This window comes from Ostrea edulis, chromosome 4, assembly GCF_947568905.1.
Source record: "Ostrea edulis chromosome 4, xbOstEdul1.1, whole genome shotgun sequence".
Classification (NCBI taxonomy): domain Eukaryota; kingdom Metazoa; phylum Mollusca; class Bivalvia; order Ostreida; family Ostreidae; genus Ostrea; species Ostrea edulis.
This window is the reverse complement of record NC_079167.1, coordinates 11555648-11580993: the sequence shown is the minus strand read 5'-3', so window position 1 is coordinate 11580993 and position 25346 is coordinate 11555648. Positions and strand designations below refer to the sequence as shown.

The window sequence follows — 25346 nt, the reverse complement described above, 5'->3', positions numbered from 1 at the left end:
ATGAAGTTGAACATGCATTTGAAAGGATTTTGTCGATTCCAGAAATCAGACCTGATTAGTTCCATCCCAGTAATAAAGGAATGACAGATTGACAAAAGTTTTCTGAGCTGCAAAACACATGATTGTAATCATCGGCCGATAATAATTCATATGGTGTTTATATCTCTCAACTGATTCGATACGCTAGAGCTTGTTCTGCTTGTGGTCAGTTTTTAAATCGAGGCAGCTACTGACAAACAAGTTGATGGGACAAGAGTTTCAGCAGTCTCGATTGAAGTCAGCATTTCGCTAATTCTATGGTCGTTATAACGATCTAGTTCGTCAATAGGGTCAATTGCTGTCTGACGTGTTTAATAACGATTGTTAGGCCGTTCTTGGCACACTGATTTTGACTACGGATAACCCCGTTTACCTGATCAGGATATAGGGCTCACGGCGGGTGTGACCGGTCGACAGGGGATGCTTACTCCTCCTAGGCACCTGATCCCACCTCTGGTGTGTCCAGGGGTCTGTGTTTGTCCAACTATCTATTTTGCATCGCTTCTAGGAGTTATGAGATTGATCACTGTTCGTTATCGTCACCTTTCATTGATAAGGCAACAAGCTTAAATGTCATACAGAGACAAAAGCTAGAGAGTCCCAGATTAGAATAAGAAAATGCTGAGTGAGCTGTCGGAGTATATACAAATACACAGTATATACTACTCAAAATTTGATAAAGATCATAGATATTTTTCTGTTTAAAAAATTAATAACTGCATAACTGGCAATATTGTGTCCCAAGTGAAATTAAAAACGTCTTCAACAAATTTGCACGTGCATTTCATGCCATGGGAAATGCGTTTCTCATCACAGTTTATGCTTTTGCTACCATTGCACGATTTTCACTCGGGCATCGGTGTCTGATTCTTTCTAAAATTTCAAACTCACTTGAGTGTTTACACTACGTTTATCAACACAATGCCCCCTCAACGTGTAAGGCGTCGCCTGACGACAGAACAACTGGGCAGATGTATTGGAATGCTTAACGCTGGCTATTCACAACGTGATGTTGCAAATTCACTAAACGTCAGCCAGAGCGTTGTAAACAGGGCCTGGAACCGACAGCAAACTTGGTACAGCAGCACACCGACATGGGGGTGGTCGTCAGAGGTCGACAAGCCAACGCCAAGACCATTTTGTGGCTCTTCAGGCACGACGCCATCCCTTCTGGACAGCAACCAGCCTACGTAACGACCCCCTGAACGCCTCGGGGTGAATGTGTCCACTCAGACGATACGGAACTGGCTTCACAATGCAGGTCTCAACTCGAGAAGGGCGTGTGTTCGAGTCCCTCTGACTGTTCGACACCGGCAGGAGCGATTGGACTGGGCCGAAGATCATGTCACTTGGACACAGAACGATTGGGTTCAAGTTCTGTTCACCGATGAGTCCAGGTATTGTTTGGACTTTACAGACAGGAGGCACCGAGTGTGGCGACGACAACGTGAACGTTTCCATGATGCCAACATCAGTGAACATGACCGTTATGGCGGTGGTTCCATCATGGTCTGGGATGGAATCAGCAGGAATGGAAGAACAGATCTTCATGTCCTGGAAAGAGGAACAGTGACGGGGGTGCGGTACCGGGATGAGATCCTCGATGTTTACGTCAGACCCTACGCTGGTGCTGTTGGCCCTGAGTTCATCCTGATGGATGATAACGCCCGTCCTCATCGCGCCAGGGTGGTGGAGCAGTACCTTCAGCAGGAGACAATTGTCCGTATGGACTGGCCAGCGCGCTCGCCGGACTTGAACCCGATTGAGTATGTATGGAACATGCTGCAGGTTGCCTTTTCACGCCGTAGAGCACAACCCACGACTTTGGCAGAGCTTAGAAACGCCCTTGTGGAAGAGTTGAACAATCTTCCCATTGGAAACATCCGGGTGCTTATTGACAGCATGGCTCGACGTTGTCAAGCCGTCATTGATGCAAGGGGAGGCCATATCCGGTATTGACACTTCATCGACTAAGTGTAATGATGCACTATCCCCCAAAACTGTGTAATTCTTTCTCTGGTTTGCTGTTAACTTTTTGTAATGAAATGCCTTTTGATGTTGTTATCAGATTTCAAGCTTTCCGTATTGATAAAAGTTCATGCCGTTCATGAATTTTCATTCATAACCTGAGTAAACACGTTTCTGAGTCAAATTTATGTCTTTTGTTATTTTAGTGGTAAATTACACACATATAACCTAGTGATCCTTATCAAATTTTGAGTAGTATGCATATAGTGAAAAGTATTTACAAAATATGTTATCTGGAGGACAGACAAACTGAGATTTTTGCGATAAACATAGTTTTTTAAAGTGTTTTAATAATATTAGGTCTTGTGTAGTATCTACTGGGTAGGTACTCTTCTAATATTTGTCAAAGCACTGTATTCTAATATATAACTGAATTTGTCTGCAAGTTTTGATTGAGTACACAAAACACAAAATCTTTCATTATATGGAATACTAATCCATCTGCCATTCTCTACTGGAAGGTGGTTACTTTAAGAAGAATAGTTCTGAATTTTTATAGCAATTTTTCTAAATATAAGTCCAAGGTCTATTTCAAAAGTTCTGTATATTTTACCTTTAGATGAATTAAACATATCGCTCGACCATGTTTGAATAAATTGTTTCACAGCATTTGTTATCCATTTTTTATTTACGTCTTATTTGTTCATGTCATATATTTGAAAGTCTACACATGTTTGAAATTCTATGAACACATTCAAACCAGGGTTTTTTTAACAGTGCCGTTAAGATATTGTGTATACAAAAATTTGTAGTGTACACTTACAATTTTGAAGTCATAACCTGGCAATAATTTATCCCAGTATGAAATCATTCTACTGTACACAGTAATATAAATTGGGAAACAACCTGTTTCACCATATACCATAAATGAGGGCGTGGAACTTTTCAGCTACAAATATGTTTCAAATTTTTTTTAATGAATACGCTCTATAACTTGTATATTATACCTCCATATTTCACATCCATAAATTAAAACTGGTAAAACGACTTCGTCAAACAGGTCAAATTGACAACTAATTGGTAGATTAAACATTCTGATTTTTCTGATGATTCCATTCATAGCTTTCTGGGCTTGTTTACAGAAATGTTTCTTAGCTTTACAAGAAGACCCTGATCTAATTTAAACAAGATATTTAGATTCTTTGACATTTTCTATAAAAACACCGATGTAATAAAATTGTCTTTTCATTAATGGACCTTTGAGAATAGAATATAAATCCTGACCTTTGAATTGGGTCCTCGAAAGTACCCAAATAATGACTAATGCTGTGCTACACTATAATGCTCTGCTACACTATAATGCAGTGCTACACTATAACACTGTGCTACACTATAACACTGCTACACTATAACACTGTGCTACACTATAACACTGTGCTACACTATAACACTGCTACACTATAACACTGCTACACTATAACACTGTGCTACACTATAATGCTGTGCTACACTATAACACTGTGCTACACTATAACACTGTGCTACACTATAATGCAGTGCTACACTATAACACTGTGCTACACTATAATGCTGTGCTACACTATAACACTGTGCTACACTATAATGCTGTGCTACACTATAACACTGCTACACTATAACACTGCTACACTATAACACTGTGCTACACTATAACACTGTGCTACACTATAACGCTATGCTACACTATAACGCTGTGCTACACTATAACACTGTGCTACACTATAACACTGCTACATTATAACACTGTGCTACACTATAACATTGTGCTACACTATAACACTGCTACACTATAACGCTGTGCTATAGTATAACACTGTGCTACACTATAATGCTGTGCTACACTATAACACTGTGCTACACTATAACGCTGCTACACTATAACACTGTGCTACACTATAACGCTGTGCTACACTATAATGCTCTGCTACACTATAACACCGCTACACTATAATGCTGTGCTACACTATAACACCGCTACACTATAACACTGTGCTACACTATAACACTGCTACACTATAATGCTGTGCTACACTATAACACTGCTATACTATAAAGCTGTGCTACACTATAACGCTGTGCTACACTATAACACTGTGCTACACTATAACACTGTGCTACACTATAACGCTGCTACACTATAACACTGTGCTACACTATAACGCTGTGCTACACTATAACACTGTGCTACACTATAACACTGCTGCACTATAATGCTGTGCTACACTATAACACTCTGCTACACTATAACACTGCTACACTATAACACTGTGCTACACTATAACACTCTGCTACACTATAACACTGCTACACTATAACACTGCTACACTATAATGCTGTGCTACACTATAACACTGCTACACTATAGCGCTGTGCTACACTGTAACGCTGTGTTTCACTATAAAGCTGTGCTACACTAATGCTGTGCTACACTATAACACTGTGCTACACTATAACACTCTGCTACACTATTTGCAATACTACCCTAACCCGATAGCTTCTAGTTCATTGTACAATCGCTTCGTTGATGGATTTAAACTACTAATAGTATACGATTTTGTCGATAAACTTGGTATCGGTAAAGGAATTGATAAAGAAATTTTAGAATTATCAGGTTTTAAGTTGATGTTACAGGGGTTTTAACAATCTCGTTTAAAATCAATAGTTCGCGTTATATGGTCTTTATAACGATCTAATTTATAAATACAACCACCTGTTATTAGGTCGAATACTGTCTGACATATTTCATACCAATTGTTAGGTCGTTCTTTATATACTAATTTTGACCACGGATTACTCTGTTTGCCCGGTCGAGATATAAGATTCACGGTGTGACCGGTCAACAGGAGATGCTTACTCCTCCCAGACATCTGATCCATCTCTTAGTGTGTCTAAGTATCTGTGTTTGCCCTATTCTTAATTTTGTATTCTTTGTAGGAATTACCGGTATGAGATTGATTACTGTGCGTTATCTTCACCTTTTTTTTTAAAGCAAGATTAATAAGGGGGCTCACAAAGGCAGTATGGTTGGTCCAATGGAATATCTAAAGATTTTTTGTTTTGGTGTCAGAAATTGTCCAATATCATTATATATGAAAACTGAATAGAACATGTCCGGTACACAGGAATATCGAGGGAAAATTTTCTCGATTGTCATCTTCGTAATGAAGCTGACAACCCCAAATTTATAACGTGTTTTGCATATAGCACTCGAGTAGATAATCTTGATACGAAAGCATATTGGGTGAGTTTTTTTAAAGTTTGGAAATGTAAATGATATATGCATAATTAAAAAAAACCTGTAGTGTTCAATACAAAGCATGCAATTTTATTTCTACTAGATTTGTTTTTGGATTAACTTGAAATGATAAGAATATTGCTATTGGTATTCATATGATTGGATTTTTCAAGTACAGTGACTTTTGTATTTTTATCTCCTTCCTTTTACATACATGTACAATAAATCCATCGACAACAATGATGACATTTCTTTATTAAAGGTTTAATTATGCATTTATAATATTGGAGCTTTTTGAACAATTCTAATATCAGCACAAATAAAACAATAATGAAGATATTTGAGATTAGCAATTAAGAATTATGATTTGCTTAAGATATGGCTCTTTTAGATATAAAAGATAGAAATATTAAACCTGGGTTGGAAACATCGAAATACATGCAAGTATAACGAATTATATCACAATTTCATAAATTTGTAAATGATTGTGCACACAGAACACTTGCATAATGAAGTAGAAAAATGATATGTTTTTGTATTCAGAAGCGGCTTGATGGGTTTTCTTATACGTAGGTATATCAACAATACTCATTTTCATTCATTTGTCGATTCCTATACTCCATGGACAATAAACACGAAATAAAAGACATAACAAAGGCTTCCCAATATGCTTCATATGTGGATATTTTATTCAATATAGATGTCAACAAAAAGTTAACAACACAACTTTATGACAAACGTTATACATCGTTATGTAGCAACTCTCCATTATCACCTTCATAAGGTGTTATGTATCTAAACTTATTCGATACGCGAAAGCATGTTCTGCGTATGAACAATTTTTTAATCGAGACAGGCTACTGACAAATAAGTTGATATCGATGTTACAGGAGTTTCAACAGTCTCGTTTAAAGTCAGTATTTTGTAAATTTCATGATTGCTGTAATGATCTAAGCAAATACAAGCTATCACTAGGTCGACTGCTGTTTGACATGTTTATACCAATTGTGAAGCCGTTCTTCACATACTGATTTTGACTATGGATAATTCCGTTTACCTGATCAAGACATAGGGCCCACGGCGGGTGTGGCCGGGCAACATGGGACGATTACACCTCTGAAATGCAATTTCCTTGAAAAATGGAAAAAGACCAACAACACCCCCCCCCCCAATCAACAACGAGCGCGTCATCATTAAGATAATCGATTAAGGGATCGCGAATAGTACAAAACATTGTCTTTCTGTATTAGAAAATTGTGAATACTATGCAAGCGTATGATTCTAAGGAAGTCGTGCAAAAGCTTAAAACAATTTTCGATAAATACGGACAGTTTGTTTAACGGCCAAAGAAACCTCCAAGAAATGATAAAAAACAGTGATCAATCTAGCTCGTAAATCCTATCGAATATAGAATTGAGGGTAGGACAAGCACACACACCCTGTCATTGATGCATGAAGCAAACTGATTTTGTGAATGGGGACATCATAATTTATGTACAATAAAACATATTGTTTAAGTAAATATCAAATACCGGCTCTGTCACATTCGGAGGATCGTCGTCTGCCATTTTGGCTTGTTTACGTCGTTACGGTAAGGTCAATATTGAACGCTCATACTCGGAATGTTTCGGCGCACACGATTTACACAATGCAAAGTTAGCGTTCAATAAATTCTCAGGATATTGAACGCTAACATTCTCTAGATTTTACGCAGATTTTATAATAGACTATTTATTAGCTATATAATAAATGCTGATATTGCACACTTTCACCTTAGATGCCAATATTGATGAATTCTCGTCTATTTTGAGTGAAAAGGGATATAATTTAACAACTAAATACTTTAGCTATACAATAAAAGGGTTATTAAACTTACATATATATTGGTTAATATTGGCACGAGTTGGTTGTAAAAATGCACGAGCTTGCGAGTAAACATTCTGATTTCAGCAACATATTTTGCAAACTAACACTTAATAAACATATGCAGAGAAAATTCAAAATTTCAATAACAAAATATGAACGATTATATAGAAATTCTATCTGAATCTTTACACAGGTACATTATTAATGTTATCCAAGCAGTTATTACTGTATAAAACTGTTAGATCTACGCAGTTCAATATTAGAGACAGTGAACTTGCCGTTATCTTTCACGTCTATATTGTTGACTGAAATGTAAAAGTTAGTTTATTTTACTTAACGTTTGTGGAAATGGGTGCAGGTACGTTTGACAAAAACAGCTTAAACTATCGAAAGTTGATTCTTTACACAACTAGGCATGCATCATTCTACGTTGTCGGTGCTTGTTCCTGTGTTGTCGTGGTAGCACCCACTAGCAGGTAGTTGTGTGCATGGGGTGTTGAATATTACACTAGTTGAAGCTTCGGTACTGGTTGACACAGTGACCGGCGAACATTTAGGTGCCAAGTAATGAAATATACAACATTCATGATTTGACGTCACAGTGCAATATGAGGCAAATGCTACCTTTGCGCGGATTGAAAAGATCTATGGTCGCACGGGCGGGAACATTTTCACCGTGTACAATGTCACATGGGTGTAGCTCGGGTCTGTGAATTCCAAGTGAAGAAAGTAGGTCGATAAGTATTTAAAGACTGATTAATTGTGTTTAATTAAAATAAATCTAGATAGCCTAAAGTATCGCACGGAAGACAATTATAGTTATTGACAAGCTAGCATAAGTAATTGGGGAGTCTAGAATTCTTTCGAAATGCTCAAACACTTCGACAATATACAAGTAGGGTCGGTGCCGGGTATAGTACAGTGTATTTGGTGTGTATGACGAAAAATCTTCATTCCTACTGCATAAAGTCCAAGTTTTTTCGACCAGAAACATTTGCTTTGAATGGAAACTCAATATTCTTCTGAAGAAGTCAGCACAAAATCATGATAATCGTTAATTTTTGCAAAGTTTCTTACCAAAATCCACATCTTCAGCACTGTGCATGTTGTTTTCCTTCAAAAGTAAATGGTGAGCTGAGTTGGTTTGACTTAAGTTTCAGTTTATGCCTCTGCTGAGATTCGAACATGGTACCTTTGGCGCAACAGTCCAATGCTATACCGATCAAGCTAAAGGGTTAACCCACTAGCCAGAGCTAGGAGGAAGGCCATATGTACAGTTATCTACCACTACCACATGAGCACCTGCCTATGTATTGCATTGTGACGGCAAATGTTTTGACTGTAACGGATGAAAATTACATGTACGTATGCTCTATATTTCATTTATTGCCACTCGGTGCTCTTAACATTGAACTCTTTCTGCATAATCACATCCGTTATACACGGTGGTATAGAGCTGTCCATCCGGGCATTTAATTGGATCACCAACACCCTCCCAGCAGTTATAGTACTGGGAACAGTCGGAAGGATGAGGGTGAAGACCATTAGAAGCCGTGGAACAAAATCCCGTACCTTGAAGGAGTGCAAAGGATTTATTAGAAATTTACCTTGGAAACATTTTAATAGTTACATCTAGTTGAAAATTTAAACATGATTTAACATACCCGACGTAGATGGCGCGCTACTTGTTCCTGTATTACATTCCACTCTGTCGGCATAATCACATCCGTTATACACGGTGGTATAGAGCTGTCCATCCGGGCATTTAATTGGATCACCAACACCCTCCCAGCAGTTATAGTACTGGGAACAGTCGGAAGGATGAGGGTGAAGACCATTAGAAGCCGTGGAACAAAATCCCGTACCTTGAAGAAGGATAATAGATCATCTAGAAAATTACAACCTCTTAAGTTCCCTTGAAACTAAAAAAATATTAGAGTTTGAAATGAAGACTAGCCATATTATATATATATACATGTATATATATAGATATATAGATAGATAGATTGATAGATAAAGCACTAGAATGACCAACGACATGAACAATTGGAATTGTCAAATTTTCGGGACAACCTGTCCCTTCGTCAGGACGGGAAAGGATTACATTATGGAGAAAACACAAATATAATTAACAATAAACACTAAAGCTACACTACAAAACACAAAACTAGCTAAACACTTTTCCAGCGGATTACATGTTGCAGGCTCTGTTATTAACTAAAAAAAGAATAAGAATCAGAGCGTGAACTCATCATGTCTGGTCATTGTGGTATCAGTCGGTAAAGTGTGAAATTCATTACTGGACGAACTAACTTGGCCGATCAAAAGGTGAAACAATTAATCCGTACATCGTGGTATTCTCCCCTAGATCAAACTATTGGAAATCTAAATTTCAGATAATAGTAAATGAAATTGGCGTAATGTCTAAACTATTGGTTACTTGTAAGAAACTAAAAATGGAACTTGTTGATGAGTGCCAACGATGTTGGCAGTGCTGGTACTGCTATGCATCCAGTTGACGAAGCAAGGCGATGTATCGTTGGTAATATGAGGCGGTACTCAGAGAAATAAAGTTATGAGAAATAAAACGTTGTCGTTGATCAGAGGGAGAATAACTATACTACTCAAAATTTGATAAGGATCATTAGGTTATATGTGTGTAATTTACCACTAACATAACAAAAGACATAAATTTGACTCAGAAACGTGTTTACTCAGGTTATGAATGAAAATTCATGAACGGCATGAACTTTTATCAATACGGAATGCTTGAAATCTGATAACAACACCAAAAGGCATTTCATTACAAAAAGTTAACAGTAAACCAGAGAAAGAATTACACAGTTTTTGGGGATAGTCCATCTTTACACTTAGTCGATGAAGTGTCAATACCGGGTATGGCCTCTCCTTGCATCAATGACGGCTTGACAACGTCGAGCCATGCTGTCAATAAGTACCCGGATGTTTCCAATGGGAAGATTGTTCAACTCTTCCACGAGGGCGTTTCCGAGCTCTGCCAAAGTCGTGGGTTGTGTTCTACGGCGTAAAAGGGCAACCTGCAGCATGTTCCATACATGCTCAATCGGGTTCAGGTCCGGCGAGCGCGCTGGCCAGTCCATACGGACAATTGTCTCCTGCTGAAGGTACTGCTCCACCACCCTGGCGCGATGAGGACGGGCGTTATCATCCATCAGGATGAACTCAGGGCCAACATCACCAGCGTAGGGTCTGACGTAAACATCGAGGATCTCATCCCGGTACCGCACCCCCGTCATTGTTCCTCTCTCCAGGAGATCTGTTCTTCCATCCCTGCTGATTCCACCCCAGACCATGATGGAACCACCACCATAACGGTCATGTTCACGTTGTCGTCGCCACACTCGGTGCCTCCTGTCTGTACAGTCCAAACAATACCTGGATTCATCGGTGAACAGAACTTGAACCCAATCGTTTTGTGTCCAAGTGACATGATCTTCAGCCCAGTCCAATCGCTCCTGACGGTGTCGAACAGTCAGAGGGACTCGAACACATGCCCTTCTCGAGTTGAGACCTGCATTGTGAAGCCGATTCCATATCGTTTGAGTGGACACATTCACCCCCGAGGCGTTCAGGAGGTCGTTACGTAGGCTGGTTGCTGTCCAGAAGGGATGACGTCGTGACTGAAGAGACCCAAAATGGTCTTGACGTTGGGTTGTGGACCTCTGACGACCACCCCCATGTCGGTGTGCTGCTGTACCAAACGTTTGCTGTCGGTTCCAGGCCCTGTTTACAACGCTCTGGCTGACCTTTAGTGCATTTGCAACGTCACGTTGTGAATAGCCAGTGTCAAGCATTCCAATACATCTGCCCAGTTGTTCTGTCGTCAGTCGACGCCTTACACGTTGAGGGGGCATTGTGTTGATAAACGTAGTGTAAACACTCAAGTGAGTTTGAAATTTTAGAAAGAATCAGACATCGATGCCTGAGTGAAAATCGTGCAATGGTAGCAAAAGCATAAACTGTGATGAGAAACGCATTTCCCATGGCATGAAATGCACGTGCAAGTTTGTTGAAGACGTTTTTATTTCACTTGGACACAATATTGCCAGTTATGCAGTTATTAATTTTGTAAACAGAAAAATATCTATGATCCTTATCAAATTTTGAGTAGTATATATATATATATATATATATATATATATATATATATATATATATATATTTCAATAATTTGGACTTGCAAACGATAAAATGTGACACAATATTAATCGATTAAAACTTTGTCTAATTATTTGATGCCACAATTATGGTTCTATTTAAATATTTGACAAATTAATAGTAAGAACTGAGTCAAAGCGCGATTTTCGCACAAATCGCATTTAATATTGAAGCAAAAGCACGATTGAATGCCTATTTTGGTGAGCCTATCGCGTCCTTATCAAATATGCTGCAGTTTTTCTAATGATTTACCCAGTGTAGGTGGTGCGGTACTTAAACTTGTTCCCGCAGTATTACATTCCACTTTCTCGGCATAGTCACATCCATTATATACAGTGGTGTACAGCTGTCCATCCGGGCATTTAATTGGATCACCAACTCCCTCCCAGCAGTTATAGTACTGGGAACAGTCGTATGGATCAGGATGAAGGCCATTGGAAGCCGTGGAACAAAATCCCGTATCTTGAAGGGAAACAATAGCATTATTAGAAGTTTGCAGTCTTTAGTTCAATCTAAGTCAATAGTTGATAAAGGGGATTAATTTCTTCAGTATATTACAAATTGGATATTTGTTTCAGAACGAAAACTTGGTTCGATGACAGCAGTTCAAAACGTACAATCGCAGACCTGATCTGGGCAAGATATTCTTTTGAATTCTCAATGCATAGACCAGAATTTTAATCGACAACCATACTCTTACTATCACCGTCCTCCTATTCAGCAACGCATCTAGTGACCACCGAGGTGGTGGTGATCTGTTCTTTTTTTAATTATTTTAATAAAACAAAAATATCCGTCATTTTGTGCTGCGAAATTTAAGAAGAATAGTTTTCTAAATTTTTGTCAAGTCCAAAGTCTATTTTAAAAGTTCTGTATATTTTACCTTTAGATGAATTAAACATATCGGTCGACCATGTTTGAGTAAATTGATCCTTAAATGTTGTTTCACAGCATTTGTTATCCATTTTTTATTTACGTCTTATTTGTTCATGCCCATATATTTGAAAGTCTACACATGTTTGAAATTCTATGAACACATTCAAACCAGGGGGGTTTTAACAGTGCCGTTAAGATATTGTGTATACAAAAATTTATAGTGTACACTTACAATTTTGAAGTCATAACCTGGCAATAATTTATCCCAGTATGAAATCATTCTACTGTACACAGTAATATAAATTGGGAGACAACCTGTTTCACCATATACCATAAATGAGGGTGTGGAACTTTTCAGCTACAAAATATGTTTCAAAATTTTAAATGAATGCGCTTCATAACTTGTATATTTCCATACCCCCATATTTCACATCCATAAATTAAAAGTGGTAAAACGACTTCGTCAAACAGGTCAAATTGACAACTAACTGGTAGATTAAAAAGTCTGATTTTTCTTATGATTTCATACATTCTGTAGCTTTCTGGGCTTGTTCACAAAAATGTTTCTAAGCTTTACCAGAAGACCCTGATACCAAGATATTTGAATTCTTTGACATTTTCTATAATAACACCGTTGTAATAATATTGTCTTTTCATTAATGGACCATTTAGAATATAATATAAATCCCGACCTTTGAATTGGGTCCTCAATTTACCCAAATAATGACTAACGCTGTGCTTCACTATAAAGCTGTGCTACACTATAACACTGTGCTACACTACAACACTATAATGCAGTGCTACACTATAACACTGTGCTACACTATAACACTGCTACACTATAACACTGCTACACTATAACGCTGTGCTACAATATAACACTGTGCTACACTATAACACTGCTACACTATAACACTGCTACACTATAACACTGCTACACTATAACGCTGTGCTATACTATAACACTGCGCTACACTATAACACTGCTACACTATAACGTTGTGCTACACTATAACACTGCTACACTATAACACTGTGCTACACTATAACACTGTGCTACACTATAACACTGTGCTACACTATAATGCTGTGCTACACTATAACGTTGTGCTACACTATAACACTGCTACACTATAACGCTGTGTTACACTATAACGCGATGCTACACTATAACACTATGCTACACTATAACGCTGTGCTACACTCTAATGATGTGCTACACTATAACGTTGAGCTACACTATAACGTTGTGCTACACTATAACATTACTACACTATAACACTGCTACACTATAACACTGTTCTACACTATAACACTGTGCTACACTATAACACTGCTACACTATAATGCTGTGCTACACTGTAACACTGTGCTACACTGTAACGCTGTGCTACACTATAACACCGCTACACTATAATGCTGTGCTACACTATAACACTGTGCTACACTATAATGTTGTGCTACACTATAATGCTGTGCTACACTACAATGCTGTGCTACACTATAACACTGTGCTACACTATAACACTGTGCTACACTATAACACTGCTACATTATAACACTGTGCTACACTATAACACTGTGCTACACTATAACACTGCTACATTATAACACTGTGCTACACTATAACGCTGTGCTACACTATAACACTGCTACACTATAACACTGCTACACTATAATGCTGTGCTACACTATAATGCTGTGCTACACTATAACACTGCTACACTATAATGCTGTGCTACACTGTAACGCTGTGCTACACTATAACACTGCTACACTATAACACTGCTACACTATAACACTGTGCTACACTATAAAACTGCTACACTATAACGCTGTGCTACACTATAACGCTCTGCTACACTTTAACACTGTGCTACACTATAACACTGCTACACTATAACTTTGTACTTCACTCTTTGCAATACTACCTGAACCCGATAGGTTCTAGTTCATTGTACAATCGCTTCGTTGATGGATTTAAACTACTAATATTAGTATACGATTTTGTCGGCAAACTTGGTATCGGTAAAGGAATTCGTGAAGAAATTTTACAATTATCGGTTTTTAAATCGAGGCAGGCTGCTGCGAAATAAGTTGATGTTGCAGGGGTTTTAACAATCTCGTTTAAAATCAATAGGTCGCAATGGTAGTCGGACGTTTCGGCCCAAAAGTTGGACACTTCGGCCCAGACGTTTCGGACCAAAAAATTGGACACTTCGGCCCAAAGTTTTGAGACACTTCGGCCCTCATTTTTTTTTTTTTTTTAGGTATGAGACACTTCGGCACATATTTTTCATTTTGCTAACATCACCCATTATTATTGCGTGTCCACAACATTATAGTAAATGGACACTTCGGCCCAGTGACATTTCGGCCCACTGACACTTCGGCCCAAATGTTAAATAATAACATTCATGGGTCAATTCCTTTGGATGTTATATCATTTGTTTTTAATTCTTCATTATATTGGTTACAGTTCCAAATTTTACATAGAATAGTTCTCACAAATTCAGATCTATATGAACTTAAGATTAAAGAATCCCCAACATGTTGTTTCTGCAATAATGAAATTGAATCAATTGAACATCTATTTGCTGAGTGTTATTTAGTAAAGGAGATTTGGAATGATATTGAAGAGTGGCTTTAATACAAGTTTAGAATATCTTCATATTTTCACAGAACAACAATATTATTTGGTATATATGAAGAAATAATGTAGTAACCATTAATGATACAATATCCACTAATGATATAAAGTTGCAATATAGTGGTCAGGATCCTAACAACTAATGACATAATGTTATCATTATATACTAGAAAATATATATTTTTAAAAAAATTAATAAATCCATAAGGGAACAAAAGAACGAAATGAAGGAAAAAATTGATAAATTAAAAAGCTATAATCCAAGAGAACTTTGGAAATTAATCAATGGTAATCAGAAGACAAAGTGTAGGAATAAATAGATATAAATACTCTTTTTAAATACTTTAGAGACCTGAATGAAGCCGATTATGGTGGAGGGGAGTTCCCGCATGTTAATGTAAAGGAACGTGAACATGTTGAGGATATTATAAATGCAAAAATTACTGACGACGAAGTCAAGAAAGCTATTGAAAATTGATAAACTAGTAAGTTCATGTGTGAAAATATTCAATATTATATTATATTATATTTACCAAACGAGTGATTAATGGGAAATATTATTTTGTATCCGTTTCTTTTTGTCATTTATTTGAACGATTTAGAAAAGTTTTTCATTGACAAAAATATTACAGGACTGTCTGTAATAGGTCAAGAACTCGAAGACAAGTTATTTATATACCTAAAAATATTCAAAACCAGAATGTTGGGTTACTGGGCAAAACTATTATTACAGAGAGATTACGAAATGTCAAAGGTTTTATATAACTTTATAAATTTGACAAGGAAGATTACTTCCCGGGATGATGTCTTGTGATATATATTAGTTTTGTAAGTGAGTGTCATTCAGTATGTATGTATGTATGAATGGATAAAATAAAGATTGGGAACAACGAAGGCGTCAAATAACGCCCAAGTCCCAGAGAGAAAATAATAAAATATAGGACACCCCAGCAAATAGCGAGGTATCCAATGTTAGCAATGAATCGTTTGTTAAAAGGGCATGGACATGATTTGAGCTGAAAATTTTCAAACTCTATTTTTCCATTTCTACTGTTTACAATGTTTAACTAAAGTATTTTTAATGGTCAGCCAAAGTTAGAATTTAATGTAGCTGTTGAGTTACAAGCAAGATACCATACTCAAAATTCATCGTTACGTAAACAAGGCCCGTGTCTTGTTTTTGTTTACATATAGATGACTTATGTCAAACACTAGAAACTATTTAATTATGTGTCAGTGATCGTCATTTTAAAAAATGGGCCGAAATGTTAATATACTATGATGTTGTTTTAAAAAGAAATGTGTGTGATATATAAAGCAGAATAATAAAACGTATAATGGACCGACATGTCCCAGTTTAAAAAAAAAAGATTGGACCGAAGTGTCTCAAAAATTTGGGCCGAAACGTTTGGACCGAAGTGACAAAATATGAAAACCAAAGGAATTGACCCATGAATGTCGTTATTAAACATTTGGGCCGAAATGTCATTGGGCCGAAGTGTCGTTGGGCCGAAATGTCACTGGGCCGAAGTGTCCATTTACTATAATGTTGTGGACACGCAATAATAATGGGTGATGTTAGCAAAATGAAAAATATGGGCCGAAGTGCCTCATACCAAAAAAAATGAGGGCCGAAGTTTCTTGGGCCGAAATGTCTTTGGGCCGAAGTGTCCAATTTTTTGGGCCGAAGTGTCAATGGGCCGAAATGTCAATGGGCCGAAATGTCTGACATTCTTCGCAATATATGGACTTTATAACGATTTAATTTATAAATACAACCACCTGTCATTAGGTCGAATACTGTCTGACATATTTCATACCAATTGTTAGGTCATTCTTTATATACTAATTTTGACCACGGAGTACTCTGTTTACCCGGTCGAAATATAAGATTCACGATGTGACCGGTCAACAGAAGATGCTTACTCCTCCTATTCATCTGATCCCATCTCTGGTGTGTCTAGGAATCTGTGTTTGATTACGGTTTTCGTTTGGACAAATCCATTCTTTGTTCGGACAAATCTGTTTTTCGTTCAAGCGTTTCATTTTGTTCGTATATAAAAAAAAAAAAATTCAGGTGAAAAAGTGTAAAATCAAATAGATAATTTTTGAATATATGCGGTTTGAAAAGGGCGTTTGATTTCCCGATGTTTCAGAATTTTGCATTTATGAAAGAGGGATGAGGGGGAAGAGAGATTTTATTCGCGTCATCCAATAAAAAAAACCAATAAATGAAATAAACATGCTATTCTTACACAGTGTACATTACGTCTAACTAGGTTGAAGTTTTTATAAGGAATGACGTTCATGCAAAATTGGTGACGTTCAAAAGTAATACACTAGAGTGCTCATAATTATGGGCCACTTTGATAGTAGCAACTTCAAAGCCGCACCGCGATTTGTTTATTTTGATTGACCGAACACTTGGCTGATACCCATGACTTTATGTATGAGAGAAATATAACAAATTATTTCGCCAACAAGTCATCAATATTTAAGAAAGCTACTGTGTACTAAGAGTTGGATGCTTAGTTACGAACTTTTAAATATTAGTTTTAAAGCCAAAGCCTTTCATCATGCCTATTGGCGAAACAGCCTGTGAGCGCGAAGCTATGTATTGATCACTTGTATCTGAAGCGAAACGACCCGGAATAAAGGTAATTCTCATCTTATTAGAGTTTTAGACATTACTCAAAATGTGCAGCTTGCATACTATCATGGTTTAACAAGTCAGACACTTCTAAAGATGGTGAATTTTTTCCCCCGGTGAATAACACGTAAAATATAATTATATGTCTACAGATAGTAATTTTATTGAAGCATTTCCAAATAGTCCCTCCCCAATAGGCCATCAACCAAAATATTAAAACATGTGGTGATTTCACATGGGTGGAGATAGGGTTATTTTTAGACGGTGGCTATTTATACAATGTAGCCACTGTCTGATACGTACCGTACACATAAAAATCCTGCATATCAGGTAATCATATCATGCAATAAAAAAGTTCATTATCGTGACCTGTAATAAGAAAAATAATATCCATGTCTCTTCTCAGTTTAATATTTATTCTTTTTTAATGACACAGCATACTAGAATTATATGGCTATGTCAAAAAGAGTAGGACACAGTCTTTAATGAAAAGGTGAAGATAATGAACAGTGATCCATCTCATAATTCTTATAAGATATACAAATGAAGAGTTGGACAAACATGGACCCACGGATATACCAGAATATTTCCTAATTGCAACAGGAATATGATCTCGTTATAATGAGTTATTTTAAAATTTGTTATTAAGAAGTTCGACAAGTCTTTACAACAAAATAACATTTGATTATTACGAACTATTAAGTCGCGATAACGAGATAGGTAAGTATTTATTTCGAAATACTAGGCCGTTATAACGAGATACAAGTCGTCATAATGAGATGCTAAATAATTACAACACGATAATAGTTTTCAAGAAGAAATTCTTACTATAACGCAATACATAGTAATTATAAGTAGAAAACTACATGTAAGTCGCCATAACGAGAACACTAATTTGTAATATGGAGATACCACGCCGTTATGAGAGCACTTCCTCGTTATAATAAGATAACAACTCGTTATATAACGAGATCATTTTCGCGTTGTTTCGTTATAACGAGATCATTTGTAGTTATAATAAAATATCAACTCGCTGTAGCGATAAAAATATGTTTTAACGAGATAACTAAGTCGGTATAACGAGAAAACTAAATCGATATTGCGAGATACTACGTTATTATAAGGATATTCGTAGTCATGAGAACTATATTATCCTTAAGTTATTACAAGATATCTAAGTCGTTTGAATTAGAAAATTTTCTCGTCATAACAAAATAACAATTCGTTAACAAAATGATTAAGTCGTGATAACGAAATAACTAAATCCTTATAATGATATAACAAATCGTTACAGGGAAATACTAAGTAGTTAATATTACAAGAAGATTTCTCGCAGTAACAAGACAATTGAATTGTTATTACGAGATGATATATTTTCATGTCTTATTTGAGACGATTAGGCTTTCGCAACTACTTGACATGTTCGTACTCTAGGTAATAAAACCCAACTTAAATACCATTTTTCAGAACGAGTTGTCCTAATCTTTTAAAATATATGAATGTATTTGTCATTCTCTCTATTGTCTTGTCAAGATTGCATGTGAATTTATTTTGTTTTTCAAGCATATCTAAATGAATTGCACCTTTATTTAATATATATGGATGGAAATAAGCTAGATTTAATCTAAATATTAAAAATACATAAAATGTTCTTTCGATTATTATTTTTAATTTTATCGATTTCAAATGCATAATTATGGAGCGCCAAATTAACATAAACTCAAATAATTGAAGATATCTTCAATTATTTGAAGATATCATCAATTCATTTGATGCGCGCAACAATGGAATTAAAGATCTCTTCAAATAATTAATGATATCTTCAATTTTGAGTTATTGCGCGCATTAATTGAATTGATGATAGCATTAATTCTTCAGCTGAATTGATGTGCGCTTTAATTGAATTAATGATCTCTTCAAATGAATTAATGATATCAACAATTGAATTGATGCGCACTACAATTCAATTGAAGAGAGCAATAATTGATATAATGCGCGCATTAACTCAATTGATGAGAGCAATAATTGATTTAATGCGCGCATTAATTCAATTATTGCTCTCTTCAATTGAATTAATGATATCTTTAATTCATTTGAAGAGAGCAATAATTCTTTTAGAGAGAGCAACTATATAATTAAAGATATCTTCAATTCAACATATCCACAATTGAATTAATGATCTCTTTAATGGAATTGCTGCTCTCTTTAAAAGAATAGATGCGCGCATTAATTCCTTATACAAAAGCATTGTAAATGTTTTGATATTGCTAAAAACCTATATTTACCACAAAATTTTCCTATAAAAACGACCTTTAATTTTGCATTATTCACATATCTTTCCTCGAAAATTCAATGGGAAGTCATATCTTTAAAAAATTGAGATAAAAAGACATTTTTCAAGGCTAGGGTAATATTTTCTATGAATTTTCAAGCAAACATTTGTGAATAATGCAAAAATAAAGGTGATAAATAGTGTTATATAAATTGAGAAATACCATAGCAATTTGTTTTAGGGTATCATATGACCTTAACAAGAGCGTCGGCAAAGTGGTCCCAATAATTTTGTAAAACAAATAAATAAATAAAAAAAAAATAAATAAATAAAAATAAAAATACAAAATTATAAAATTTGTTAACGGTGGTATATGTTCATTGGATCGGTGATCTGTGGTCAATAGAGCGGTAAAGTGCGAAAACTATTCCTTAATAGTTACACAGGTGCAAACAGTCATACCTGTACTTGGCATGTGGGTCAAAAAGAAACAGCTCACATTGCCGTAAGTGCGGGTTTGCTACAATTGTTCATCGTCTAATTAATGGGTCAATCGATGTTTCAAAGCATTGATGATTCAACATGGTAAGTCATCAAGTCATTGAACAATTATTGAAAAATATTACAAAGTATGAGCATACACTGTGCATGTATAAATTTAAGGGAAAATACTGCAAAGTAGTTAAAATCACTGTTTAAAACAACTAGTTGATATTTTTGTTTTATCTTTGTCACACATATTCCTGCATTTCAATTTCAAAAAGGCATACTATAAAACCTGGCCTGGCCTCAAAATTGGCCTGGTCTCAATTTTGACCTCTAATTATGCTCCATCCCAAATTTTGACCTGGCCTCAAAAGTTGGCCTGGCCTCAAATTTGGCCTCTAAAATTTTTCTTGCCTCAACCAAAAACATTTTTAAAATTAATTTTTGTTATTGATATTATTGATTTATTATTGGTTTTTAGTTTTTCAAAGTTAGCAGATAAATTATATGTTTCTGTTGTTTTGGAAATGTGCACTTAAAAATAATAATGAACTACCACCAGTATGATTGATTTTATTGAATATTTATTGATCAGTTTATTGAATAAATCATTTTCTTTTCCCTTCATATCTGTACACACCGAAACAGACTGCACAACCAATGAAACAACTGGCATATTGATTTATTATTGGTTTAATTTTAGTTTTTCAAAGTTGTAGAAATAAAATGATATATGTACATTAGAATAAACATGAACTACTACCAATCTGATTGATTTTATTGATTATCTATTGATTAGTTTATTGACAAAATTATTTGCTTTTCCCTTCATAACTTATGTACTAGTACACCAAAAAGTATACTGATGAAATGATTGATTTATTGATATTTTTTGTATTCAATTGAATTCAATTTGATGTCAATTTACATATTATAAAAGTGTTACAATTATGTTGTCATTATAATGAATTCAATTTTAAGAATCAGAACAGAGCATGTGGTCTTAATGTTTTCAATGTGCAGATACCACGCATTTAGTGTTACTTGTTTAATTTCCAAAGCATGGTAAATGACATTTTTAAAAAATCAAAATAAACGCAGTGAAATGTTTGCTAACATAATGATAATAGCCAATAAATTAAGGATTTTAGATTTGTATTTTAGTGTTCATTTATCTATACTTTACACGTAGAATGAACAATGTAGATTAAAACGAATAATTATGATGTATTATAAATACATGTATTTCTTTCTTGATTTCATAATTAAGTTTCAATACTCATTGCAAAATTGACAAGTTCCCATGCCTGTCCTGTCAGGATAAAGGGAGATAGTGATGAAAACTTTTGCTGAAGTTGGAAATTCCATTATACAGAAACAATGAAACAGTCCAACATTTACAAATAGGGTGTGTTTGATACAACAGAAAATTTTAATTAGTAACTCATTTTATGATTGTGCCTAAACTAAATAAGGTATACAAAATTGTTTGTCTGAATTTTCAAAATTGTGATTTTTTTCTGGTTTTGTGATAAAGCAACAGTAAAACAGAACTAATTCCAATTATTACATTGAATCTGTCCACCCTCTTCTTATTCTATATCAAAGCCTGCATGAGTTTAACAAAAACATCGTTTATACCTCCATCTTACCACTGCATCAGCTATATCTAAGCAACTATCAGATACATATAATGCTCATAATATTGTCTTATAATGGAGAAAAAAGATTTATGCATCTACAAATTCACAAAGTGCAGCTTTAATTTTGTGCTTTACTTCTTAACGTTTTTAGACTGTCATCAAAATAATCATCTTTCATTCCGATAATTATTGAAAATAAACATTCTGTGCAGAGCTGTGTGACATTTCAAACCGTAAATCATAGATTAACCTCAACCTTGACTTCCTGTCAAGACCGGCAATGTAGAACTCTGTGTTAAATTTATATGTTGTAAATAATCTGATATCCCATTACAGCACTTGTTATGTCTGCTCGGCAGAACAGGGTTGACTCGGTCAACAACAGCAGAAATCAAACAACGTGGTATCTGCCATTTTAGGAACTACTTTATTATTGTGTATTCATGCGCATGTCAATACTAATATAAGAACCACGCATTATTCCGGAGTTACATATTCAAATTATAGTTCATAACATTCCTTCCCACCAAATATGATAGTCCATGGGGAAAAGTCCATATGCTAAAAATTCATTTTAAGGATTGAATTGTTCTAATGATAATTCACTGTTCATCGCTAGAATGACAAAATTATATTTTCTTCTTTCAGTAATAATAACAAGCTTTCAATCAATTAACTTGAACACATAATCTGAACAAAATACACTTTGTCACGGTGCAACATAATTGCTAACACGAATACTAAAAAAAAAACAAAGAAAAAGATACCTTTCTGGCCCCAAATAGATTGCAAGGGGATTATTATGCCCCTGAAACACTGCAATCATAAACGGAATCACTTGCACGATACAAAGTCTTTGTAACGACTTGGCGGACCAGCTGTGCGCCTTGGATTTCTTCTCGGTTCCGAACGCTGATCAGTTTGCTGAATCTGAGGTGGAGTACTGACCTCTTGACTAGGTGGTTGACTATCCTGACTAGACATACGGATATCTTGACTTCGCGAATCAAGCTGTGAGTCCTGCCTGGGAATAGCACCGGATTGCTGATTTACAGAGATATCATTTGTAATAGGTGTATCTGATGCACTGACGTTGGCCGCGAACTCCTGAATCTGATCAATGTGTCGTCTCCACGTTTGACCTGGTGCCACTTCTACACGATATGAGACTGGGCCTGTTTGTTCACTGATAGTTCCGGATACCCAGTTTGATATTGCGTTTTTACGGTAGTCTCTTACAATCACCTCCCTTCCTGGTTCGAACGCACGTAGTGGACTCCCTCTTTTGTTAGCCATGTCAAATTGCTTACTCTTGACATCTCGCTCAGTGTTCGGTTTCACCAAATCCAGTCTAGATGATAAAGTACGTCCAAGAAATAGTTTTGCAGGAGACTCTCCAGTGGTTGCATGTGAAGCATTTCTGTATGCTAAAAGAAAATTTGCCAATTTGGTTTGTAAAGATCCGCTGTCTTTTTTACTTGCTTTCATGGCTGACTTAAAAGATTGGACAAACCGCTCAGCTAGTCCATTGGAACTTGGGTGGTAAGGAGCGGAGGTCACATGTTTTATGCCATTGGCTTTGGTAAATTTCTGAAAGTCAGCAGATGTAAATTGGGGCCCATTGTCACTCACTAAGACTTTCGGCACTCCATTTCTAGAGAATATGCATCGCAACACATCAATAGTAAGATCTGATGTCGTTTCGCGCATTTGGATCACTTCCGGCCACTTTGAATGGGCGTCAACTGCTATAAAAAAAACATTGAGTTCAAAAATGGCCCGGCAAAGTCAATATGAACACGCTCCCATGGGCTAGTGGGCCACTCCCATGGGTGAACTGGGGCGGATGGTGGTGAACGTTTAAATTCGCTACATCCTGCACATGATTTTGAAATATTTTCAATGTCTTGGTCGATGCCTGGCCACCACACCAAACTCCTGGCCAAGGCCTTCATTTTTGCTATCCCAATATGCCCTACATGCAGATCGTTCAGAACATGGCTTCTCAATTTCAGTGGAATTATCACACGCATACCCCATAGAAGACATCCGTTGTGCACAGTTAATTCATCTCTGCGGCTGAAGTACGGATACAGGTCCTTGTCCTCTGATTTAATGTATGTGATCCACCCATTCATGACAGACTCGTATACATGCGATAAAACTGTGTCGCGTCCAGTTTCCTGTTTTATTTTGGCGCTCGTAATTGGTAACTGTTCAATTTGCGACATGTACATTATGTCAACACTAGTGTCTTCGGAAGTTTCACATTCGGATAATGGCAGTCGCGATAAACTGTCTGCATTTCCATGCGTTTTAGTATTTTTGTACATGATTTCATAATCATATCCTGATAGAAATAAAGCATATCTTTGCATGCGTGCAGCTGAAGTTGTTGAAATTCCCTTTTCTGGATGAAAAATAGACACTAACGGCTTGTGATCGGTGAGTAAAGTAAAATGTCTCCCATATAAATAGGTATTGAAACGCTTTACACCCCACACTATACCCAAGGCTTCGCGGTCAATCTGTGAATAGTTTTTCTCTGCAGCCGATAGTGATCGTGAGGCATACGCAATAGGCCTTTCTGACCCATCATCCATCACATGTGATAAGACGCATCCTATGCCGTATGGCGAAGCATCACAAGCTAATCGTACTGGCTGATCGGGATTGTAGTGTGTCAGAACTTCTTCGGATGTTATCATTCGTTTAATATCCAAGAAGGCTCTATCACATTTAGGGGTCCACTCCCATTTCTTCTCCTTTGACAACAGCTGATGTAACGGATATAATGTGATAGACAGATTTGGCAGAAATCTGGCATAATAGTTCACAATTCCTAGGAATGAACGCAACTCCGATACATTTGTCGGCTTTGGAGCATTGATAACTGCATCGATTTTTGCCTGTGTTTTGTGTAATCCTTCACTGTCGATTTCATGTCCACAATATGAAACGCGCTCCCTGAAAAACTCACACTTATCTAAGTTTACTCGCAAATTGTAGTCATCCAGTCTCTGCAGTACTGCTTCCAAATTTTGTAAGTGTTCTTCTTCACTCGTTCCTGTGATGATCATGTCATCCATTATACATTTTACCCCGGCCAGCCCTTGTAACACAGTATCGATTGTGCGCTGCCAAATGGCTGGCGCTGAGGCCACACCAAATACTAATCTGTTGTATCTGTACAATCCCTTTTCAGTATTGATAGTCAATAATTTTCTGGATTCGTCATCTACAGTCATTTGTAAGTACGCATGGCGTAAATCTAACTTGGTAAATCGTTGACCTCTGGACAATGCCGCAAAAATGTCCTCAATCCTTGGGAGCGGATATTGGTCAATTTCAAGGACAGGGTTCACAGTCACTTTGAAGTCACCACAAATCCGAACACTACCGTCCGATTTTATGACTGGTACGAT

The 25346-nt window shown here is 36.4% G+C and overlaps 1 protein-coding gene across 1 annotated transcript in view; it reads right to left on the bottom strand.

Moving 5' to 3' along the window:
• Positions 1 to 6999: 6999 nt before the first annotated feature.
• LOC130053990 (protein obstructor-E-like) overlaps positions 7000 to 25346 on the bottom strand; it is a 30751-nt gene continuing 12404 nt past the window's right edge. Inside the window, exons 2-4 of the mRNA XM_056161955.1 lie at positions 11597 to 11806; positions 8812 to 9012; positions 7000 to 8719 (exon numbers count right to left, since the gene is read on the bottom strand). Coding sequence (XP_056017930.1) covers positions 8550 to 8719; positions 8812 to 9012; positions 11597 to 11806 — 581 coding nt within the window. The 3' untranslated portion in view covers positions 7000 to 8549. The remainder of the gene's footprint in view (positions 8720 to 8811; positions 9013 to 11596; positions 11807 to 25346) is intronic.